Consider the following 26228-nt stretch of genomic DNA (forward strand, 5'->3'; position numbering starts at 1 on the left):
TTATTTTATTCCTGGGTTCATTCGACCACGAAATTCAAAACAGATTGCACCTGTTACATTTTTATAATACGCCATTTTGTCTTCAAGGAATACTCATTAGCTCATTTGTGATATTGACTTGATGAAATCAAAGTATCATTTTTTTATCTGAATGAGATTATACAGGGTGAGTCTTTGACTTTTTTGAGATCAAAAGAAACACTTTTTTCCTATACAGTTTTTTCCGATTCGTCCACGATAAAGAAATATAGACATTTTAAATTTTCATTATGAGTTGTGCCACCTGTGGGAAAACAAAATTACCTTCAGAATAAGTAGCTAAATCTGTGACACTACACATCTGTGGATCTTTAAACAGAGTTGTATTCAGCCAAAGTACCCAATTTTTCAAATTTCACAGATACTTCTTAAATTTGAACATCAAATTACTCGAAAATTACGAGAAAACATGAACAATACTTTTATTTTACCAAACTTTCAAATATTCATCAGATAACGTCCAACTTAGTTTCAAGAGTTGGGTTTTTTTAATTTTTGGTACGTAATGGTCGTAATGAGAGAACTGGAAGACGTGGGTGATATCTAATGTTCGAAAAAGATTCATCAAATAAATGAAAAATTATACTCCGGAATTCATTTCATTCGATAAAACAGTTTTTGAGATAGAAAAAAAAATTTTCTTTATGGTTTTTCAACAGCCTGTATCTTTTAAACCGAGCAGATTCGGAAGAAATGGTAAAGGAAAAAAATGTTTCTTTTGACCTCAAGAATCTACTATTAAAATATTTGTACGAGTCAAAGACTCACCCTATTTCTTTATATTAATAGGGTTTTCGTCAAAAGTGTCCAGAGTACGGCTCTGTGCACACACACAAAGACATATTTATAATATTAGTAAAAATAAGGCTAAGACTAGATAAGGATTCACGACATAGACAGAGTAGCTATTGAAAATCAAATTATAGAACGAAATTAGCAATCTTACAAAAATGTAAGGTTTATTTTCAATATTAACCTTGCATCAGTATTTTATCAACTTATCCGACTTTAGATGTCATTACTTACTTAGTTTTAATGCCAACAAAAATATTTATGTTATGTGATCATAAATTAACTCCAAAATATGAACCTTAGAACTTGAAATCTGGGTCAAGATATGGATATTATGATTGCCAGACAGTAACAGTCATCAACGCTATTATGGAGTAGGTGTCAAAAATGTACCGTTGAACTTGGCGTGTCAGATTCGGTGTTCAGACTACAGACGACGGAATCTCCCATGGGCCAAAGCCCCCAAGGTTCATTTCCTTTTGTGACTCAATTTCGCCGATTCTATTTGACCACCATACAGGTCGTGTTTGCCCAACAATCTAGTTAACTGATTGCCCGGTATACAGCTCGACACCGGTGTTTGTCCGTGAATTTGACACCTATGCCGGAGGCGTGGTATCTGCCGTTCTACATTAACTTATTAAATAAACCTGAAACCGAACAACAGAATCTTTTCCCATAGCCAGGATCTTTTCCGTCAGCGCCGTATTCGGTATATTCCTTGGGCAAATATTTGCCAGTTGAATGTGAGAAACTCTTCGGTTATTGGAAATGTAAAGGATCTAACAGTTCTTGTACCATCAAATTAAACAGGTTGGTAGGATGGCCTTCCTGTGAAACTAACCCCAGTCAACAAGGTGGGAAGTGTCTATGAAGAGATGCTGCTTCAGTGTACAACGGAGTATTTGTAATTCAATTTAGAATTCCTCAAAATCATGCACGAATCTTCGAGAAGGTCTGTATAAGGCGTACGATCAAAACTGACTGTTGATGACAGAAATTATGCAGTATGTCACGAAATTTATTTAAAAAAATTAATGATAGGTATATATCTACATTCGAAAAATATGACGACAGTTATTTTTAATTTTTTTCGAAGGTGATGGAGATTAATGAGTTTAAATCTGTATATCCTCAGATTTTCAACTCTTAATTTAAAACTAGTATGTTTTGATTTGAAATATTTCATTTTGAATTGCTCGTTTATATAACTTATGTTTGTTCATCTTTTATCTTCAAAAATTTGTTTTTATTTTCTACTTCCAGAAATGAAATTCATTCGTAGAGTTTACTCGGAAACGGTTCGTCCTACTTCTTTGTGTAAAAATGAAGCTTTTTCACAATGTCCATTGCCGTTGCTACCCGTTATTGATCTGACTTGCGTCAATTTTTGTGCATACTTAATTCCATACAGACCCAAAAATCCGAAGAATATACCTACCCTTGACTGACTTTCCACCAGATTCGAAAAAAATCAAATATAGCTGTGTATTTTATCGTCTAATGTACCGTTTTCGATTAATTTGATATCTGTGAAATTCGAAAAATAAGATACTTTGGCTGAATGCACTTCTGTTTGAAAGATCCACAGATAAAAATAGCTTTAATAAATGATTAAATATTGGTGATCATATTGATGGTTGCAAGTTGAATACGTTGTTATTATCTAAAATAAAATACGAATCAAGATATTCAATATTTATCGCCAACGAAATTGCGGTAACTCAATTATTGTATGATAAATATTACTTCGTTGACTGAATGGAATGTGAAAAATGAAAATTGATATGGTATATTTAATGCAACAATACCGTAGCCCATTATGAAAACTCAAAATGGCTATATCTTTTCATCTAGGCCGTATCGTAAAATATGGTAAGGAAAAGAAGTGTTTCTTTTGACATCTAGAATCTACCATTAAAATATATGTTAAAGTCGAAGATTGAATATGTTTAGTTCATTAATGGCTTTTCGCATTCTTGGACAATTATTAAATTCTTAACCTAAGTTCATTCCGTAATTTACGATTGTCCAATAGAATGGTGTAAACAGCCATAAGAGTTTAATAAGATGGTGTAATAAAAACTTAAATTCAACAACAAGTCATTGCAGGATTTCATAGAAATCTGTCTATAAACTTTTACCGCCAACACAAAATCAAATTGAAAGGATATATGCCTGAATGAGTAATTTTTGCCAATGAACTCGACAGGTATGATGGGAATTCAAGGTGCCATATGGTCACTCAACCCGTCCATAGGATCATCGTAATAAATCGAAAAACGGGATACATCTTTTATATTATGATCTCCGTAGCATAAATCATCCACGTTAAGTAGAATTTGAAATTTGTGTCCACCAAAACCAGTTTGTAACATCCTAATCCGATAGGTCGCTATTATATTTCAGTTATGAATTTGATTTAACATCTGAATTGAAAAAAGGCCGATTTTTTCTCGTCCGGACCGTAAGAACGTCATTATAATCCGGACGAGAGGAGTTAACGCTTCCTCAATTATTTTTAATGAACTGAATTCAAACAATTCCTTGTCTCGAAAGTGTGTTCGTTATTGTCAAAAATACGAGAACGGAGGACAATTATTAAAAATGAATTAGGAGTGACCGAAATGCATTTTACTTTTCGGAAATTATGTATTTCAAGGAAATCGTCAATATTATAATAACTTAATTCTAATACTATTTCACGTTAATCTTCATTCAATGAGTACTAGTTTTTCTGGCATTGTGATTATAATCATTTCTGTATAATGGCGTGACTTAATCAAATGAAATATTTTCAGCAAATTCGTGTAGGTTATTGCAATGATTTCATTGTCACTTCAATATCGCGAAAATTACACCTCGATAAAGGTTTAAAATTCTATATAAACTTAGAGTTAGTTACTATAGGATGTAAATGTTTCATTTTCGATTGGTTTGGTATATCCAGTTTATGGGGCTAATTTTTTCATCATATTATTTTCATTCTTTGGATATCCGCCTCCATGGTATGCAGTATCTATTATGTATGTTATCTAAAAATATTTTCAATCAATTCAAATCGAATTCAAGGTATAATTTTATTCCTCTCATAACTTCCCTTGTGACGAAATAGTTAATTCATTTAGCTCCAACGATACTTTACAGCTATCTTAGCCTGGACACCTGCATTTCCATCACGTCAACCATCAAATCAAGTCTTATGAAATTGTGTGAAACTCCTTGTTTCTGGTACGAAAAGATGCTCACGCACATGCATCATGTGACCTCATCAATATTTATGATTTCCGATTTTGTCGTCGAATTAGCATATTCAAATAGAAGTTCTTCTTTCGGAAAGATGCACCTTACAATCATCTCACGGGTTTTATTTATGCAGCAATTATAATTTACCAGACGCGCAAATAACCTTAAGGCTAATTGGTGAAAAAAACTAATAGTACTAAATGTATTTACAAACTGTTCGAAAACGAAACCTGTTCGTTCAGGAACCGTTTTCGAGAGTATCGACATCTTGGGAATGTCAGAGGTAGATCGTGTGCATTCTCAGGTCTTATTTGCGGGATTTCAGTGGGTATATACAGGGTGAGTCTTTGAGTCGTACGAATATTTTAACAGTAGATTCTTGAGGTCAAAAGAAATACTTTTTTCCCCTACCATTCATTCCAAATCGGCTCGGTTCAAAAGATACAGGCTGTTGGAAAATCATAAAAAAATGTTATTTTTAGTTCTATTCCACAAATGGTTTTATCGAATGAATTGAATTTCAGAATATAGTTTTTCATTTATTCGATTAATCTTTTGCGAATACAAGATATCACCCACATCTTCCAGTTTTGTCATTATGACCATTACTTATCATAAAAATACCAAAAATTCAAAGCACCCAACTCTTGAAACTGAGTTGGATGCTATCTAATGAATATTTGAACGTTTTGTAAAATAAAAGTATTCGCCATATTTTCTCGTATAATGCGCCTTTTTTGAGTAATTTGATGTTCAAAAATTGAAAAGTGTATCTGTGAAATTTGAAAAATTGGATACTTTGGCGGAATACAACTCTGTTTGAAAGAACCACAATGTGTTGTGTCATAGATTTAGCTAGTTCTTCTGAAGGTAATTTTGTTTTTCCAGGGTGGCACAGCTCATTATGAAAACTCAAAACTGCTATATTTTTCCATCAGGGCCAAATCGGAAAAAATGGTATAGGAAAAAAGTGTTTCTTTTGACCTCAAAAAAACTACTGTTAAAATATTTGTACGAGTCAGAGACTACTCCTGTATAGTCATGTGATGTACACCATGAAATTGGTGTTTTGATCAAAAATATAGTTCGCCTATTTCCATCACTCAAGTTAGTTGAAAAAGAGAAAAATTATGAATATACACTTTTATTTTCGAATATTGAATTGATGTAGTCGATACTAGATGAAAATCAATAATTGAAGTAAAAACATGGTTTTCACTAAAATAAGTTATTAAAGTGTTTCGCTATCACAGTAGCCTCTTCAGCTCGATCTTCGGTTAGGTAGGCAGGTAGATGAACTTTTACCCCCCTGAAGACACTACTGTGATAGTTTTTTATTTTCCATTGATGAGATACCTAGAAAATTTTGAAAAAGTAACTTCTCAACTAGTTACTGAAAATCGATTCAATGTAATCCATTTTTTATCGAATAATTAGAAAACATTTTCGAATCATGAATATTGCCGATACATCTGAATTACTTAGGTAGATTTTGCCTATTTTTTGCCCCTTTTTTGAACCTTAAAATCTTCACAACCGGTCGAAAAAATAGAATTAAATAGGATTCTGAATCGTTTAGTCCAACCCATTTATGATCATTTTCTGCTCAAAATTATAAAACTGCAGGAACAAGCACGCAAAAGCGATATTCAGATATTTTGAAAACACAGTCGTCTAAGTCACAATTTTTTTTCTTTACATAGTTGCAACACCATTAAACTTACAAGTATTCCTTATACATCTTAGGCCCTTATTATAGGGGTGTTTCAATATGAAATCTGGTAAAATTTATTTATTTTTCAAGATATAAAGGATTCTGGAGAATATTTTAAATTTTAACTATCACTATGATACTCATTTTAAAAGATCAACTCTAACTAAAAAAGTTCAAATTTAAAAAAGCTGTAAAACAGTTACTTTTAGAAAAACGTTTTCAGTCGTTTAGTGAATCCTTTTTTAGATCAATTGGGATACTATGATAAAAGACTTGTTCTATACACGGTGTTATGTTTTACGGAATGAATAAAATATTTTATGAGCTGTCTACAGTAACTGAAATTTTTTCCTCTGGTAGATCACCAATAGAACAAACTGCATTTGTCCACAAGCTCCATTTGCTTAAGCAAATTTCATGATATTTCGTGATCTTTCACAGTTCGCGAAGCGACATAATCGCATGTCTGCAAGCAATTTCGTTGCCAAGCAAATGAAATCATACTCCGGGATCCGAGCACTCTACGAAGACAGCGTGATTTTTCATTCACCGCCAAGAGATTCTCGTGATGTCAAGTACTAGTGACCTTATGTTCTTGCGACTCGTCTTGTAAATTTATACAGTAGGAACACTTATAGATCATGCAGGAGGTGGTAACGGTAAAATCGGCCACGATACTGAGAATCCATAAACATATTTATTATTGGCCGGCCCTAATGAAAACGATCTGTGGGAAGAGAATTTCTATCGAGAATCCTGCATTTCAGAGGTTCCCGAGAAGGAAGCAAAGAAACGCGAATTATTGTTTATTATATTACCTCCTCGCTAACTATAAAGTTGGCGTTGCCACGCGGTTTCATTGCACCGTAGAACGAAATGGCATAATGAACTAATCACGGCATAACATCTCAATCCGCGATGTTCTTCCTGATTTGGGCTGTAATAGCGTGAGTTTTTATGCGAGTTCTCGCCTTGCATGCGTGGCATTTTTGGCTGGAATTATACGTTGCATTGCCGCCGATAAATACACGGCTGAGTCCATCCTGATCAATTCTGCGCATCTCCCATGCCTTCTCGGATGTTTCAATTTGAAGTGAAACGGGGTAATCTTGAGGTATCTCGCCTCGGGCCTCGAAGATCCAGCTATGAGTACGCCCAAGGCGGAAAAGTTTGTTTCCGACACGATTAGCATTTGAAATTCGCAAATCCGATTCGAACGTCTCTTTCCTTGAGACGCTTTATCTTTATAACACAAAAGCTAGTTTATTGTCGAGAAGGATCTCAGAAGCGTGAGAATCGCCGCTGATGCTTTTAATAACCCGGTGCAAATAGTTACTCATAGCTTGAAATCAACATTTGGTGACATAAAATATATACAGGGTGAGTCTTTGACTCGTACTGATATTTTAACAATAGATTCTTGAGGTCAAAAGAAACACTTTTTATCCTTATGATTTTTGTCTGAATCGGCTCGGTTTAAAAGATACAGGCTGTTGGAAAACCACAAAAAATTGTTATTTTTAGTTCCATCTCACAAACGGTTTCATAGAATGAAATGAATTCCGGAATATAGTTCATCATTTACTTGATTAATCTTTTTCGCACACAAGATATCACCCACGTCCCCCAGTTTTCTCATTATGGCCATTACGTACCATAAAAATACCAAAAATTCAAAGAAACGAACAACAAGATAACAAGATAAAACTGGGAAATTTCAGCTTCAAACATAATCAAAACTTTATTTTCACATCTTGCAAAATTCAAGAGACATTATTGATGTGAGAATAGAAGTTCCCAGACAAATTTCAGCCAATTAAATGTAATTGATATCCACAAACATCGATATTTGGAACCACTTATCTGGTTTGAAGAGCCGGAATACAATTTACGAATATTTATAAATACCCTCTTCCAGTGGTGGACAATTTTTGGGTTTGAAATTCGTGAAGAAATATCCTTTTGTCTCGATAACTTCTTCGGAAAATTTCATTGTTTTCAGTCGAGGTATGAAAATACCTATTAACGTCATTATGGAAGAACCTTCAAAAGGATGTGCAACTCGCGTTGCATTTCCTGCTTAAGGAGATGAAAAAACCGAATCAACTCTGACTCTTCTAGTACAAGAAGATGAATATGATCCTCTACAGTCTACATTTCGCAAATCCGTACAAATCACGTGACATCCTAGATACGATCTATAGCCGGAGACAAAGAAATGACGAACGCATCTTTAATACCGGCGCAATTTCTCGATATGAGCCTATCCATCAAGATGCACTTTGCTAACGACAGCTATTTTTAACCGGCCATTCCAAGTACGTAGAACTAATTTTTAATTTGTCTCGGGATGAAATTTATAATGCCACAAATGTCGTTCCCAAGATGATGGGATGTTCTTCTGCGAAATAAAACTAATAGGAGGAATTGCAAGAAGATATATAGTTGCTCGACTTCTATAAGGACGGATTCGCGGATGTTTTATTCAGGTGGATCCGGTTCTTTTGACATAGTGAGCTATGAAAAAGCGAACGTTACTTTAATAGGATTGAAAAGGGCAGCATCCGAAGACGGGCACGTCGCTTTTTTGGCCTTTCATCTCGCAATTTGATGATCCGAATATATGACGTGTTCTTTTTTGACTTATTTTGCCCGACGTAGAGACGTAGAGTTTCCTACTGGATCTTGAATTCTTTCGAATTGTACTACAATAATTTCGTCTGTAGCTTATTTCTTCATCTTACGGTTCAATTTGGGTTTGGAATTTTTCGCTGGATAATTCAGTGTTTTCAGAGCATTGCAATATAAAGTGCTCGTTTTTTGAAAGAATATGCGCAAACAGTCCCTCCAGTGCTCTTTTCGACATTTTTTCGAAAACAGTCAATCGTACAATGAACTTTTCAGGGTAGGTAGTTTTTCTACTACCTAAACTTCCTTGGAAGGGTTTCTAATTGATTGATCAATTTTCCCCTCAAAAATAGACACTATTGATCATCTTCATCAGTTTGCTCAGAAAAGTATCATTCATATTGACATAATCTGAAAGAAAAAGAGAGAGATCCTCAATTGATATCAAATTTTCTCTATATTTAGGGCTCTAAATCACGAAATGAAATATAGGGCTAAAATGCCTTGTTAAAAAAGAGTGTAGGTCATCTTTCAGATAATTTTTTTAGCAGCAGCTGCTTAGCTGAAGCTTTTTAAAGATGGCACAGAAAAACCATTTAATTTTTTTTTCTATAAGCTTACATTCTTGAGCCGAAATTCTATGAAAGCATGAGGCAATTAAAAAGTTCAAAGGTATTCGCAACTTATACGACTTAATTGTTGATGAATAATTATTTTTCTCAAAACTGTTACTCTTACCAAGAATTTACAATACTTAGTCCTTAGTTTTTAAAAATGAATGAAGCTATAAGAGGTTAATTCTTCAATGATTTAATATGAATAAGGCTAGAAGTTTCTCGCGGAAAAAATTTTCTACCCTTTGGAAAACCACTCGAATTTTTTTGCTCACCTTCAGGCAAGATATTTCATTACTATCAGTTTTCTGGTTGTTAATGAAAAAATCAAAATTTGTTTTTCAGATACCTACCACCTAGAGGCAACTCTGTATCTGAAAAGAGGCTGCACAAAAAAAAGTTTATGGAAGACCTTATTTGTTGAGAAGAAATCCCCCGTTAAATTTTTTTCGCAACTCTACAGGGTGGGCAAAATTGGTGATACCTGAACTGCAACTTTTTGACCCAACGAGATAGAGGAAAATGTATGTGCCCCTCATGTCGTCTTTTTTCGAGAAATTTGGGCTATGTCAACTTTTGTCATTATCTCCGTTTCTCTATAAGCTAGGATGTTGAAATAAAAACATTACATTGACACCTTTTGATAGAAATCCAGTGGCGTACTATGATTTTTTCCTATAGGTTTATTTGCTGAGCTATAACATAAAGTTGTGTATTTTCCTATGAAATCAGTAGTTTGAAATGGCTTAGAAAGAATCGCCATTTTCTTGCCGTTTTGGAAATATATCATACATCTCCCTCAGTCTTTCTAAGTCATTTTCAACTGCTGTTTTCATAAGAAAAAACACATCTTCATGTTATAGCTCAGCAAATATACTTGTTGGAAGAAATCATAGTAGGCCACTTGATTGCTATCAAAAATGTGTCTGTATAATAATACTTTAATTTCAACATCCTAGCTTAAAGAGAAACGGAGATAATGACCAAAGTTAAAATTTAAATTTTGACGTATAACTCGAAAACAAAAGAAGATAGACGAATGCAGTTGATGGCATTATTAGTTTTTCGAAAAAAGACGACCGTAATGTGTCATGCATTTTTCTCCATCTCGTTGGGTTGAAAGAGTTGTAAATCAGGTATCACCAATTTCGCCCACCCTGTACATACTGTATATTGACGTTAAATCCCGATAACTTGTATATATGAGAACAATCCATCGATTTTATATGTATCGCATCAGCACGTATTATCCTAACGAACATTCGTACAACATTTTCCATACGCAAAATGCGGCGTTTTCAGTTAAATGGCACAATAACTGAACGCCGTATCGGGAGGCTACCGGAATGCTCAATGAACAAAATTAATTTTATGTCCGAGCCACTTTGCATAAACGCCAATGACGAGAAACTTATAACCCCATTTCGCGCCCGGCATACAAATTGAACGACTGAGGCCATTATGTCGAATATTCCAACTTTTAAGAATGTCATTCGCAATTTCAATTCGACCTGCTCAACAAAACCAGGGTTTTTACCGGTTTCGATTGGAATTAGAATCACGCGCCAAATTTCTTCCCAAAGTTAAATCTTTGGGACGGTTACCCACCCATGGAGAAATCACAGGATCGACTGAATTATTCAATTGCCGATTTGAGTTGTGTCATTGGAATTTCCGAAATATTCGATACAGAGACGGACGCTTGGTAATTGATTCAGAATTATTCACATTCTTAGGATGTTCCATGACACCCTATACCTGCACGGAATTCAATTACAGTGGCGTTGTCGCAGCTATGCTGTATGCTGGAGTAAAACGGATAAATAAGATGCGAAACCGAAAAGTTTAACGGTAATTTGACGATAGACAACTGAGTTTTCAATTTGACGAATGAAGAAAGAGTTGAATAATTTCTATGAATTATTTCCATGTTGAAATCATCGAAATCCCGTAGACCAGAAAGGATTTTATAACCTCCCTACAGAAATATCATATCCAATATTTCTGACTTAATCTACCGCTTTATTCGATATACAAGGTGTTCCTAAATTGGAGTTACAAACGAAAAGAGGAGATTCCTTGAGTAATTTAGAGAAAAAAAAGTCCCATAAATATGGGACCGCAAACGATTCGTTCTCGAGATACAGGGTGTTGAAGTTAGAATTTTATTTATGGTTTTCTCTTATAGTATCTACACTTCACAATATATCCAACTGAAATTTGGCATAAATATTATAATTGATAGTTCACACCATGTGGCAAGCCAATTTCGATATCAAATCTACAGGGTGATATTTTTACTGCAACCCTGTCCACTGTTTTCGTCCAGAACTTTTTTTTGGTGAGCCGCTGTTAATTTGAAAAAATGTAAAAAGAAGCTTCGTAGATATACTAAACTTTATGGTGTCTTGTAGTTTTGTCGTAGCTGCTACCGATTTCGAGAAAAAAAAAGGATTTGTCGAAATCCGCAGAGAAATGCGAATTCTCATGAAAATTCAGTTAGTAAGCTGTGATGAATAAATTGACTGTTAGTTTCGACACATCAAATCGAACTCGGGATTTCTAATAATGAAAGTGCTTTCACATCTTGTTTTGATACCAATGCAAAAATTCAAATTTTAACACCCTGTATCTCGAAAACGAAACGTTTCCGATCCCATGTTTATGGGACTTTTTTTTTCTTAAAATTACTCCCCCTTCGTTTTGTACCTCCAATTATACAGGGTCTTCTCTGTATAGAAAACGCCAAAAATGATTTATTTTAAAATGTTCCGCATTTGCGTCGAATTCTCAACCATTCACAAAAAATTAACAAATGACCAAATATGAAATTCTAGCTCAATCCAATCGGCATTTTCGATTTGAAAGTCACACGGTCCGTCGAAGCTAACGCAGCTATCCAGAAAACTAATCGTCAGCTATCCGCACCAGCCACAGAAAGCCGATAACTCATAACAGCATAACTCCTTGGATATTTACGGCACTCCCATAGGAAATCGTGCATAATTCCATTTTCGCAAAGCGGAATAAATCACTCCAGAGGGAACGCAACGGCAACAACACCTGTAATAAGTCTGCGTTCGCGGCAAGAAATTTGTCGTGAGCGATTTATTTCATTGCCGTGCACCCGGCAGCTTAAACAATTAAACCCGAGCATCAACAATCACCAGCTGTCATTTTCATGTATACGCGGAACTGTCAAACGTTATAAAAGCATACTTTTATTGCTACATGACGCTAGAGGGCACCATAAGAATTTTTCCGTTTTTCCTGACAAAACGTTAACAATTATATATTTCCAACTACCAACATGACATTGTGACCTAGAGGTCACAATGAGGCGGAGCATCTTTTCGTAGCCCCTCTAGAGGTTTTTCCATGTGAATTCCTAATGTTATTACTACAACTTCCTCGATGCCTTCATAAACATGAGGCAGAACTCAGCGAACCATTAACCTACCGCAATTAAAACCACGTTAGAATCACCTTCTCAGCAGTTACCTGCAAGATATCAGGCACTTGAGAGCTTATTGCTATCCACAATTTGCCACCGGCCTTCGTACAGTGCATCCAGCGGAGCTGACTGAATGCCCGCGGAGCAAAAGTGGCAAAAATTCCTTTATGCAAACCTTTCCCCCTCACTCCTCGCCATTTGTTTACTTATACTTTCAACCTGCACGGGAGGATTCAATTACTGGCCAAGTGCAGACAATATTGATTAACGGCTTCTTCGCCAGTGCAAACTCGAAAAATTCTTGTTGGATCTCGTAGCTATCCCTGACCGAGCACAGTAACGAAGATGCTCGGGACAAATATTGATATTGCAACGGAATAGCAAATATTTCACAGATGCCTGACCGCCCTAGGTTCGCAAAAAATATGGTGCAGGCCAGGAATGACTGGAAACATCGAACTTGTTCTTGTTTAATTGATGACTAGCCTTCTCGTACGTGACGCTAGAGGTGGAAGGTTCATTGCGAATTGTTTTTGGTTACGACCATTGCATCTGTTTTCCTTTTGCCATAACCTCAAAATATTGATATCACAATACGCTAGAAGGTTTGTCTCACACTTTTAACTAAAGCAAAACTAAAGGAATGCCTACATCTAGAACGAATACGTTTGAAACAATTGCAACACCTAGGGTCCCATTTGTTGAAACTGAATGTCAATGTAATCTTCACTGGATCTTCATCAGCATGGCTTCAGAGCTAGGAGATCCACCAACAGTGAATGCTGCGGGTTTAAATGATTTGTTTATTCCTTCCTAGATGAAGGGAGTATTTTCTCTCTAACCGATCCATGATGAGCTGGGTGACTCCTATGTCCGAAGATATTATACCAAATTGGGTGTTCCCCAGGGTTCAGTGCTGGGGCCACTTTTTCTTCTTTTATTCATCAATGAACTTCCTCATTGTATTGTGGCGAGCATAATAGTTTTTTTTTTGCTCATGGTACATATTCTTGGCAATAAAAACTCGAAGTCTTGATGAGTTAAGGAGGATTTATGAAACTCTCATCAAGAGTTTTAATACTTGGTACCAACTTAAGCAAGAAAATAAATTAATCATAATTTGCAATCTCCCGCCTCAAGAATTCTCTCTCATTGGATGCTCTTTTTAGAGTATATTTGGGCAAATTCTAATTGTATTGTTTTATGCTGAATGTAGAAACTAACTGCATTGTAACAGTTTATAGTTAATAATGAGAGAGCTACTATCGCCTTCTCCTTAGTCTAACAGCCATTTTCACAATCAATTTTAGGGTTCCTATAGTTTCACTTTTTAGTAGGACTAAAGAAGCTTTTTTAAATTTAAGCACCTCCATGGAAGGCATTCAAGTGTCGACAGATATTTGTGGTTTGCAGTTGTTTCGTATCAAGTTCTTGGCGAAAAATCCGCTCTAACATTCTTCTCAGATAGAAAACGCGCACTCGGGATGGTCAGGCAGACAAGACCGCGACATTTAACAGGGTTGAAGTCCGTTTCCTTTCGGAGACCACAATAGGACCGTCATTTCGCCCAACAAAGGCAGGAGCAGCGCAGCTCATCTCCAATCTGCTCCATTATTACCGGCCAAGTCTCCGCTGCAACCTGTTCTACGTTTGCGTAGACGAGAAATTGACTCGCAATGTCAATGACTCCGGAACGAAAAAAAAAAGCGAGTCCTCTAATGATTCATCGAAGAAAACGACCTCGAATGATGTAAGTCGAAGAAGCGAACGAGTCTGCGATTTTGTATCTCGTTGTACAAGAATTTCACCTTGATTGGTTATTATTCAATGCGATGTAAAGTGTGTCATTAGCAGGGTACGTACGTAGGCAGTCCCGGAAGAGCGTACGCTAAAATAGAAGTAATCTATGTTGGATTGCAGAAAAAAAATCGGCGATGAGCGGGATCTTCCTGGGTGATTAGTTGAATTAGTTTTTAGAACCGTTGGACATGTGTCAATCAATTTTCGATATTAGGAGTTCTGTTTTGGTGTATTGTTGTGTCGGTTTTTTCGATTGTGTGTGATTATAACTCGCGCATTTGGAAGTAGAAGGATTCTTGTTTCTCGATTTAATGCGACTGTCGCTATTTGGGGATAATTATAGGGTAATTCTATCAGCGGCACTTCAGCCCAATTATTCGATTGGAAAATTTTATTGCCAGCATAAGGAACCGATTTTGACACACACAGGGTTAGAACTCTCAAGAGGGGGACTACAGGGATATCGAAAACCGTTAGAAATACAGGGAAGCTTAAGTTACAAAAAAGTTGCGTTATTCAAGGAAGAGTAGATTGGTGTAAACAGTTCCAAAATATCTCTGATGGTTCCTGAGATATCTCAAAAAAACTGAAAATCAAGATTATCATTTTTTCTTCATAACTCATTTGTTTTTGGACATAATTACACGGAATTCGGTGTGTAATCATAATTCTACATAGAGATTATACTGGTGTACAACTTTTTCGTCATTTAAGCCGCCCTTTATTTTTAACGGTTTTCGATATTCATATAGTCAGCCTCTAAATAGTTCTAACCCTGTATGTGTTCGATTTTTCACTCAGACCTGAAAATTATGCTCAAGATACTGCATTGAAAGTTGCATTAAAATATCTGTGTCAGAAAAGCTATGTAATTGAGGTCCAACATATAATTTATTTTTCCTACTGTTTAATTTTTTCCAAATTTTGTTCGATTACTTATCTGAATTTTTGCACTGAATTCATGAAAAGTGTCCTGTTTTCTATTTCGTTTTGCATATACAAGGTCTTTGATTAGTACAAATATTTTAACAGTGGATTCTTGAGGTCAAAAGAAACACTTTTTTTTACCAGTTTTTCAGAATCGGTCCGGTTAAAAATATACAGGCTGTTGAAAAACCATGAAAAAATGTTATTTTTAGTTTTATCTCACAAACGGCTTTATCAAATGAAATGAATTTCGGAATTTAGTTTCTCATTTATTATTTCGAACACAAGATAGCACCCACATCTTCCAGTTTCCTCATTATGACCATATACGTACCATAAAAATACCAAAAAAGAACCCAACTCTTGAAACTAAGTTGGACTCTGTCTAATGAATATTTGAAAGTTTTGTGAAATAAAAGTGTTCCTTATCTTTTTTCGTATAATGCGCTGTTTTCGAGAAATTTGATGGTCAAAAATTAAAAAGTATCTGAAAAATTGGGTACTTTGGCTGAATACAACTTTGTTTAAAAGATCCACTGACTGTGTAGTGTCACAGATTTAGCTACTTATTCTAAAGGTAATTTTGTTTTTCCAGGGATGGCACAACTCATTATGAAAACTTAAAATGGCTATATCTTGTTATCAGGGCCGAATCGGAAAAAATGGTATAGGAAAAAAGGATTTCTGTTGACCTCAAGAATCTAGTGTTAAAAATATTGGTACGCGTCAAAGATTCGCCCAGTATATGAAAGAATTTAGTTCTCTATTTCAATTATGGATTTTCACCCAGTATCGTCCACATAATTTCAATACTTCCATTAATTATTTTCGGAGTGGAATGACTCCTTCAAATTTCGCATAGAAAGGAACGCCATCTGTATTTAAGGGCCAGTTTCAATTTATGGTACTGCTCTCCAAATAAGTTTCTTCTCTTTATTAGAAGAAGGATAGTGACTGCGTCTGTTTCGAAAGTATTAAGTGACGTAAATCACATGGCTGCTTCTAATGGGGAACTAATTTAATGGGGTCAGTTTCGTCGAGAATTAAATCCTTTTCCGATTAGTTATGCAGATGAAATTTCGGCATAGCGGTACAGACGTGGAGGCGGAAAAACCTCATCCTTGACCTCTTGCGCCATCTTATTCACCTATAGGCGCTTAGAATCGAATGCGTTACAAAGGCGATAGAATCTGACGGCATAGTTGTACGTTACGTACGTAACATCACATAATTTATTTTTATTGCAGTACGTACAAGCTCGGTATGGATACCGCACAATTCTCGAGATCTCCGATGGGATATGTCTCTTGGCCCTCTCCACCTCCGGTCTACGGTCAGACAACGGACAACCGTCAAGTTTCCGAGTAATTTCGAGCAGACCGCAAGGTTACTGCATTTCTACGCGACGTCAGAATGCTAAAACCGCCAAAGGTTGCTGAAGAAACTGTATTGCAGGTTTTCTGAATAAGATATTTACGAGGAGGAAGCCGCTTAAAAAAGTTTGGCCCGTAACGGCGAGGCAAGATTCGTGATATGCTAGAGCGAGAAGCTCAATCATTTCGGCAACGGTACCTCGGAATCGGATAATCGAAAAACAACTTCATGCGTTACGGTTGGATCGAACATAATCTGGGAAAAAATGGTGTAGCCCATTAACTCAATGTTCAATTACGCGTAATAAGAATGCTACATGTTTGCGATTGATCCTCAAAACCTTATACTGAATCAAAAAGGGTGAAAAATGCATTTCGGCAATTTGACATTTCAGTCGAAAACCCGAACGCCGATCATGCAAATCTTCAGCACGAAATTGTGATTAGTTCTCAATAAACGTCTAATAGGCCATTCACCGTGGGAGACCCTGTATATTATACTCCGGAGAATGACTTAACTGAATTCATCACACATCTAACTATGTATACGAAGATTTCAAATTAGACATTTATAGTTGAACGAATCGACGTGAAAATAGTTAAATTCGGTATATCAAACTATGTTCATTTTCTTGTGGTATGAGATTTGCAGCACAAGCATAGCGTATCATACGTGTGGGAAATGCGCATTTTGAGCGAGCTAACACCGTTGCCACAGACGAGGTGAAAATGAGGAATAAAACTCGATTCGAAATTGAAGTTTTTCAATTACTACAGAGAACCCAATTTCGTTTCATAATAACCCAGATTCGATACATGCTGAGGATATTGGTTATTTCTATTCATCGTAAACAGACGAAATGGAACGATTACATACTAAAAAAGCATTATAATCGAAACTATTGTGTTGGATGACTACCGTAATAAAATGTGACGATTTTGTGTGAAGATCACTGTTTTGTAATGAGATTTATAATCTTTCCTCATTACTTAATTGTCCAAGACATATTTATCCTAGAATCCAACGATGTGATGGATTTATATAATAGATCACACTGTTATAGCATATGAATTCAGGTCAGAAAAAAGGTACTTCGAAAGGATTTTACAAGTTTGTATTTGTGGAATCTCATCGGAAAAGGTCAGTTCTGCTCAAATGTCGAATTGAATGGTGATTTTGTTTTATAGCTGGAATGATGGCATATTGAATAATTTCTATGAAGAATTATAAAGGATTACGATTAATGTTCTTTGAAACCCTTTGAACGTTATCAGGAATTCTCGGGTATCCACCTTTTATACCATTGAAGCGTAAATATTTATGGTGAGCGAATAAAACGTACGATCCTGTAAACTACCGTGAATCAAAATACGATATATGTTTCTTGATAATCTATATATAGATAAGGTACGTACGTGACTTGAGTACATACGAGAATATATAACTTTTTTCCATCGAAGTTTATTGACTGCTATACGGATAGGACAGTTAATGGTGATTCAATATGATCATTTGGTTTTCGGATCTTTGAAATTGACCAATAATCGAATATAACTTAAATATAGGTAGTAGAAATAAAAACTAAGAAATTTGTGTCTTCAAATATCACGAAATATGAACAATCTCGAATTGAGAAATATTTTTCCTGAGATTTTTTTTTCAACTGTTTGTGATTTAACCATTAATTAAGTTTTTCATGGTGTATACAATATACAGGTCGAGTCTTTGACTCATACAAATATTTTAACAGTGGATTCTTGGGGTCAAAAGAAACACTTTTTTCCTATACCATTTTTTCCAAGTCGGCCTTATAAAAAGATAAAGCCATTTTGAGTTTTCATAATGAGCTGTTTCACCCCTGGAAAATCAAAATTACCTTCAGAATAACCAGCTAAATCTGTGACACTACATATCTGTGCTTCTTTTAAACAGAGTTGTATTCAGCCAAAGTTCCCAATTTTTCAAATTTCCCAGATACTTTTTAATTTTTGACCATCAAATTACTCGAAAACGGCGCACTATACGAGAAAATATGAGGAATACTTTATTTTACAAAAAGTTCAAATATTCATTAGATAGCGTCAACTTAGTTTCAAGAGTTGGGTTCTTTGAATTTTTATGGTACGTAATGGTCATAATGTTTTCATTATGACCATTACGTACACACACTGGAAGACGTGGGTAATACCTTGTATTCGAAAAAGATTCATCAACTATATTCCGAAATTCGGTAAAAGTTTAGGAGACCGAAATTCATATCATTCAATAAAACCGATTCAGAAAAAATGGTGAAAGAAAAAAGTGTTTGTTTCGATCTCATGAATCTAATGTTGAAATATTCAAACGAGTCAAAGACTCGCCCTGTATATGAGCTAGCCAGTTCCCACGATGCATAAGCGCCAGTAAATGCTGAATGTCGCATTATATTCTTTTACCATAAAATGTCAATCAAACTGCTTATCAAAACTTATGAATTGTAAAACCGAGTTGATGATGGCTTAATTTCATAATGTTCTCCGCTTATGATGATATTTTATGTTCGACAATACGGTGATAATTTCAATACCGCTTTCGATTCAGTAATGAAGCAGAAACATTATCAAAAACTGTTGAATTGAAAGATCGCGAAATGTTCATTTCCTAATCGTGGGAAATGAAGTTCATTCCATGTTCCCCCACACACAAGAGAGAAAAGATGATGTTTCACGGTGAATCTGCGAAAATTTCGAATACACAAGGATTCTCGCATCCGTGGAACTCCTCCAGGACAATCTCGGTGTCCATTATATTATGCCTGCTGACATTGCGACCCTAATCGAGTCCCAGACGAAAAAATCCGTGCGAGACACGGCGGTACCGTGGAACTCTGCATACAGTAGGCATTCACAATACAATAAGTACACATACACGGGGCATGCCGTACAAAGAATGCCTAACAATGAAAACTTCTCTTGGTGCGGCCTTTTCGATCCATCGAAAATGATCTATGATTCGATATTCTATCCGGTGAGACGGTGTTGTTATTATTTCCGACGATTTATGAAAAATGTATGTAAGTTGTACGCCGGGAGTTTAACGAATCGTTAGGCAGATGAACGATTGTCAACTGGGCAAGTGGCTAATCCGACGAAGACGACAAATGGATGAAATAAACAACTGTTGAAACAAATTTAGGAATTCCACCTTCACATTTTCAAATTTAAATTGGACACCACGTATATTTTCCAGATTTCAAAAGGCGTTTAATTTAGAGGAAAAATGAGTTGCTTAAATCATAGTGTAGTGTCAAATTTCTTGTCGATGTTTGAAGTAATTCCTCCTCCAAATCAATTAAAATTTTTGTCTAGTACCTGCATTCGTTCAGGTCAAAGTTTTGAACATTCCCCCAACTTTGTAATGTTTTAGTAACCTTCGAAAGTGAGATGACATTTCAGGATGCAAATAATTTCAAATATTACAAACTTCACCGATCATCTTTGACATTTCAATACGATCTTATTCACTTAAATGCTACTTATTTGCAGATAGTTTTCTTCTATAAACACTACTCTGATTTCTTACTACATAGTATATTAATGAAGAATTATCCAAAAATAAGTGTTTACGTTTTCATTCTCAGTAGTCTGAAGTAAATAAATTCATGTCCTACTGTTTTTTTTTTTCGTAATTTCAAATTATTTTCATTTTCAGCTGACGAGTAGCTTTTTCTTGCCTGAAAAATTCCTGAATGTCTAACTTGCAGTTTCCTATTGAAATTATCGATTCTTTCGCTATAAAATCGGAAATGACAAAATGTCAAAAATAAGGAAATCCTGACGGAGTATAATTTGCAATGAAGAGCTCAGTTTTTTCTTATAACATAAAAAATATCAGGAATGAGTATTCAAGATTCAGATCTGATGGACAGTTCAATGCAAATGGTACAAAAACAGTTTCATTTTTGGCAGATTCTTTCATTTTTGAAGCCTCAAAGGAAAATATTTCAAAATGGTCTTGCAAATCAATTCATTGAAGGAAATCATTTCCCGACTGTAACGATAAGCTGCCTACAGGCTGCTTCAACCACTTGCCCAGTTGTCCGAACCAATTAAAGTGAATTCTAGTCTCGACACTTTTCAGTTGTTGGAGTTGTGGCTGCATATTCTCAGAATCAATGAATCGTAATGCCAATGAGTAATTTTCGGAAGCAACAAGAGTTATTTTACGTTATGTAATTGAAAATTCTTCGTGGCATTGTCTTCAACTGTTGCAGAGGTGTGGTCGCGAAGGAATAGTATTTGTTTCTTTTTCGTTTTTTTTACCAGCTGCCTTCGAGAAGAGAGATACTCGGTAAAGAGGAAGGTGGCAGATTGCGTCGAAATGATAAGAATTCGAAAAATGTCAATGTTCATTGAATATTCATTTGACTGAGGATTCGTGCTGTTGTCAGGTGTCTCTGGTCGGAGATTCATTCCGTTAATCCAACGTTTAATCTGTGGAATATTTAAAACGTGAAAATTCTCTGAACAGATGAACTCACACGAACCCATAGAGATTGTTTCGGAGTTTCCGTTAATTTTTCCGAATACAGTGAAACCTCTCCTTGCGGACACCTCTATTAAGCGGACACTCCCTTTAAGCGGACAAATTTTCCGGAACAATAGCGTTACTTATGTCTTTACGTACAAAATCAACTCCTATAACCGGACACTCTAATAACCGGACGCGGACAACTTTCTTGGTTCCAAAAATACTGTGACCTCCCTTAACCGGACGCGAACCTCTAACAACCGAGTTGTATTATGTAGCAAAATAATATTTGTACATTGGTAACACTGCACTGTGTAACCGGGGAATTACCGTTTTTCGTTCACATGCGAGTATGGACTCGGGGATTTCATTCGTATAACATTAAGTTTTGCAAGATCACCGACGGTTACGTATTTAATTTTCACCATCAACCAAGTTAGTGTTTAATTTTTATTGTGCTATTGTTACTGTTGTGTTATTGTTGAAATGGCACCTAGGAAAAAACTTCTTAGTTTGGGTGAAAAAATGGAAGTTATCAATACTTCTGAAAAGGAAAATTTGTCAGTCAGGAAGCTCGCCGAAAAATTCAGCATAGGAAAGACACAAGCCGCTGAAATCATCAAGAATAAAAACAATATTCGTCTACAATGGGAGTCAGGAACCAATAATAATAAAAAAAGGGAGTTTTTAAGATCTGATGGACTTAAAATTGACAAAGTGTGTTTTGATTGGTTTTCTCGTTCTCGCAGCCAAAACATTCCTATATCAGGAAGTTTAGTGAAAGCTAAAGCTCAGGAAATAGCAGAGAAATCAAATGTGGCGAACTTTCGGGCGTCTAATGGTTGGCTGGAAAAATGGCGTAAGAGACATGCCATAAGTTTTAAGTGTATTTCCGGAGAATCAGCAGATGTCAGTCAAGAAGACGTCAATCAGTTCAAAATTAAATTGCCATCGCTACTTCTTGGGTATCGACCAGAAGATGTGTACAACGCCGATGAAACTGGCCTTTTTTTCCGAGCCTTACCGGAAAAAACCCTTGCCTTTAGATCTGAAAAATGTATTGGTGGAAAGCTTTCCAAGGAAAGGCTAACAATTTTATTTTGTGCTAATATGGCAGGACAAAAAGAAGATATGTTGGTGATTGGAAAGGCGGCCCGGCCTAGGGCATTCAAAAATGTACCAATGAAAGATTTACCGGTTATGTGGAAGTTTAACAAAAAAGCATGGATGACACAAGACATTATGAGTGAATGGTTGCTCAAATTTGATTTAAAAATGAGGAAACAAAAGCGAAAAATTTTGTTATTTTTGGATAACGCAGGGTCCCACCCACGTGAGGTGAAGCTACAAAATATAAAAGTTATCTTTCTACCTCCTAATACTACATCAATGTGTCAACCTCTGGATCAGGGTATCATACAAAATTTCAAATTCTTTTATCGAGGCTCAATATTGAAGCACATATTATCAAAAATGGATCAAGTAAAATCTGCTTCAGAGTTAGCAAAGTCCATAAATGTTTTAGAAGCCCTTTATTACATGAAAACAGCCTGGAATAAAGTTTCGTCAGCAACAATACAAAATTGTTTCAGAAAAGCTGGTTTTCACAAAAGTAATGGCGATACTGCATCAGTTGAATGGGATTCAGAAGATTATCTTCCTTTATCTACGATTGCTCAGATGGAAGGGTGTGCCAAAGAAATGCAAATTTCTCAAGAAAATCTTGAAAGTTATGTTGGCATCGACGATATTACAGCAACGGAAGAAATTACTTTCAACCTTGACGAGGCGATTGAAAATATGATTGACCAGCAAAATTCACCAGATGAAAAAGAAGACAGCGATCTCGAGCTTGATACTGTTGAAAACAATAATAACTCTATTACTTCATGTAGTCAGGCTTTGAAGGTGATCAATGATTTAAAAATCTTCGCGAATGACGACTACATTGCCTTTCAACATTTAAAAAATTTGGAAGATCATTATCAATCCAAAATTTTTAAGCAAAAAATGCAAAATATGCGGCAATCGAGCATTTTAGAATTCATAAATAAGTAAATTATATACAAAATATGTATGAACAATATGTATGCATTCATAATTCTAATAAATGTTTGTGTTAAAATTTCTTACTTTTTTACACACCCATTAAGGATGACAACTCTAATAAGCGGACACCTCTAATAACCGGACAAAATATGCGGAACCGTGAGTGTCCGCTTATTAGAGGTTTCACTGTATATTCAAATTTTTTATGTTTACACTAAAATAAAACAATCATTATTAGTAGCTACCATTATTCAACTGAAATTATTTTAATTTTATTTAGATTGCCTTTAAAAAATTATTTTCAATTCGAAAAGTTTCGTGAATTGAAAAATTATCTGATTGCATTTTAAATAAATTTTCCCCATATTGCGTTGCTTCCTATTTAATATTATAATACGAAAAAAACTCATAGGAATTTTGTAGCGCCTCTGAGTTGGGTCCATTCATTCTCAAGGCAAAATAAACAATTTATTCGGATCTATAAAAAACCGTCATAAAAGTGCATACTCGATAATTCCGAGATTAGCGTATTGAGATAAAGTAACCTCTATGATTAATTCTTCTATATAGAATTCGGAGTACACTGGTATGTTAACATTTTTTCTCGGAATACATGATTAATTTTCAGGGCTCAAAACCGCAAGAAGAACGCAGGTATTGGAGTTTAGTACGAAATCTAAAACAGTCGGAAATTCCAAACTACATTATTTCACACTAACACGTGAGCCAAATATTTTTCTTGATTTTTCTCACCCTCACATTACGAGGAATATTACATTCGGATATTTCCAAAATATTTCCTCATTTTTAAAAATACTTATAGCAATTTTTTGATGCTATTTTTGCATGAAAATTTTGTTATAATAAAGGAGTTGATTTATTTATTTTAGAAATTATGCGGATTCAGATTAATTCTCACAAATTCTAGAGCTACTACTGTATGAATCGAGAGTGAAATTATTGTTATTTAACCGGTAAACTAACATTACGCTTTGGAACAAAATATAAATGCCGTGATGAATGAAATTGCCGCCTCTTATTCACGCTAAATGGCCACAGTATTCGTCGAACTTGACCTTAAAATTTATGTAGATCTGTGGGTGAAATGATTTAGATATACTAGACGTATTCTTGTAGGCGAATGATTTCAATGAAATTTTGGAGAGCAACTTTTTCTTTCCATTATTTTGAAACATGGGAAATTTTATGACTATGCGATGACGTTATTGGGGATAGGTGGTCCTAATAAAAATACTGCAATGTATCGCAATAGCTTGGAGCAATAAATTATCAGATTTTTTTTTAAATATTACAAATTATCAGCATCTCTGAGGAAAAACGTCGGTACAATTCTCTTATTTTTTCTTATCGATCTGAATGGGATCCTTTAGCGAAGGGGACACGATTGAAGTCAATAAACTGAAAGCAATATTTCCGTAACTTGAGCATATCCTAAAAGCCGGGTGGAGGAAAATCCCTGTCGGCAGTTTCCGCGTCGAAGGGAACACGTCTGCTCCACTGTGGAGCAACAAGAATGCCCTGTGAAGCCCTCTCCAATCTCGCAACCCCTTCAGATTACTTTTATTCCAATTAAATCTCGAGACTCTGTCTTAGGTGCAGCATCGATCGTGCAAACGGACGATTAACTGCGTTGAAGTGGAAAATTCGAAGGAAAATCCTCAGTTTATTTTCCATTGAAATGTTATCGATAACATTTTAAATTCTACACCTAATGGACTTTTTCGTGAATAAAAAATGACAAAAATATCTGTTGGTGCTTCGAAAGAAAATATTTTATTTTATTTATCATTAATATAATTTTGCTTTTTTCGCAATACTCTGGAAAAATTCGCTTTTACGTTTGCATCTCCTATAACATAGGAAATATTACTAAAATACGAGATAATCAATAAAATCGATTTCCACATTAAAAATTCGTCGAGAAAATTCAAGAAAGATTTTTTACTCAATAAAATAAAACTCGAAAAACTTTGCATCATAATTTATAAAACATATACATAATTTGTTCGCATGAAAATCCTCACATTTTTTAACAGAAAATTTTTTATTGGTTTTTCCACCAATTTGAATTGAAATTTTATTTTTTATTATTTTTTTATAAGAAATTTACTCATTCCAGATATCCCAGAATTCATAAATTATTTCGAATCTCAAATTGCTGGGAAATATAGAATCTGCGTTGACAATTTCCATTCATTCTGTTTGTCTTCTGACAAATGAATTGACTATATTCTGAATTCACTTCGTTCGCGGATTTTCGAAGCCAGATTTTCATTTTGGACCCTAGCATCAACACACCGATTTTCAGATTGTCCTCCAGAAATTTTCACTTACAAAAAGACGTCACACCGCACTTTTACGAAAAATTCACAACGTCCGCAATTTTTGGAAATTCTGACTCACCTCAATCCCTGAGCGAAGGACCACCAACCCGCAGGGCTTCCAGGATAGTATCCCGAAGAACTTCCCGAACTGCCAAGTCCTGGAAATCACTCAAAAACTGACACTGGTTTATCCGCGTGAAATTTTTCGGACATGGAAAAATTGGCGAAACTTGAAGTTCGGACGAGGGTATGTTTTGTGTGGTGTGCGTATGTCCGTACGTGCGTGTGTCCGTTTGTGCCAAGAGATGTCGACAGATCGACCAGAAATGAACTCGTGCGAGAGCGAGCGCCGCTAGTTTAAATAGTCAGAAGGGGCGGGGGAAAAGTGTATCCGTCGAGCTTGCTGTTCTTCTTCCTTTGCGGTGCTCTTGGTGCTCCTCTCGACGTCCGTCGTCTAGAAGGAGGCATCGGATGCGGAGGTTCATTCTGCAGGCGACGATCGAAGATCGCCATGGCGAGGCGTCATTTGTTTCACGTCGCGCTGGGTGCATAATGTCGTCTGAGGATCGCAGCATCCGCCGTTCCTGGACCGGAAAATTCGAAGGGACACGGCTCATTTATGTCGGCGGCAATAGTGAGTTTTCCCATTGAGTAGTGCAAACGAAACGTTTCGTCGGAAAATTAATTTTTCAGTGCATCACCCTCGATCTGTTTCAGTTTGTCGATTCGCGAATTTT

General features: G+C 35.7%; 2 protein-coding genes across 4 annotated transcripts in view; one reads left to right on the forward strand and one right to left on the reverse strand.

Moving 5' to 3' along the window:
* Positions 1 to 25933, reverse strand: part of LOC123312824 (mucin-5AC) — a 43991-nt gene extending 18058 nt beyond the window's left edge. For 2 of the 3 annotated variants that reach the window (XM_044897334.1, XM_044897333.1), the window contains exon 1: positions 25571 to 25932. The gene's annotated coding sequence lies outside the window, so the exon portion shown is untranslated. Of the gene's footprint in view, positions 1 to 25570 lie in introns of all 3 variants that reach the window. The other variant, XM_044897335.1, reaches the window with a different exon arrangement.
* On the forward strand, positions 21559 to 23155 carry LOC123314095 (tigger transposable element-derived protein 6-like). Its single transcript, XM_044899210.1, has 2 exons — positions 21559 to 21737; positions 21870 to 23155. Exons 1-2 carry the CDS (start codon positions 21584 to 21586, stop codon positions 23153 to 23155), a joined length of 1440 nt encoding a protein of 479 aa, XP_044755145.1. The 5' UTR covers positions 21559 to 21583.
* Positions 25934 to 26228: the final 295 nt, after the last annotated feature.

Source organism: Coccinella septempunctata, chromosome 5, assembly GCF_907165205.1.
Source record: "Coccinella septempunctata chromosome 5, icCocSept1.1, whole genome shotgun sequence".
NCBI classification, from domain to species: Eukaryota; Metazoa; Arthropoda; class Insecta; order Coleoptera; family Coccinellidae; genus Coccinella; species Coccinella septempunctata.

Bases quoted from the DNA above. Each gene is read 5' to 3' on its own strand.
- LOC123314095 (XM_044899210.1), top strand. From the start codon at position 21,584: ATGGCACCTAGGAAAAAACTTCTTAGTTTGGGTGAAAAAATGGAAGTT. The intron at 21,738-21,869 runs GTCTACAATGGG...CTATATCAGGAA, and splicing joins CAAGAATAAAAACAATATTC to GTTTAGTGAAAGCTAAAGCT.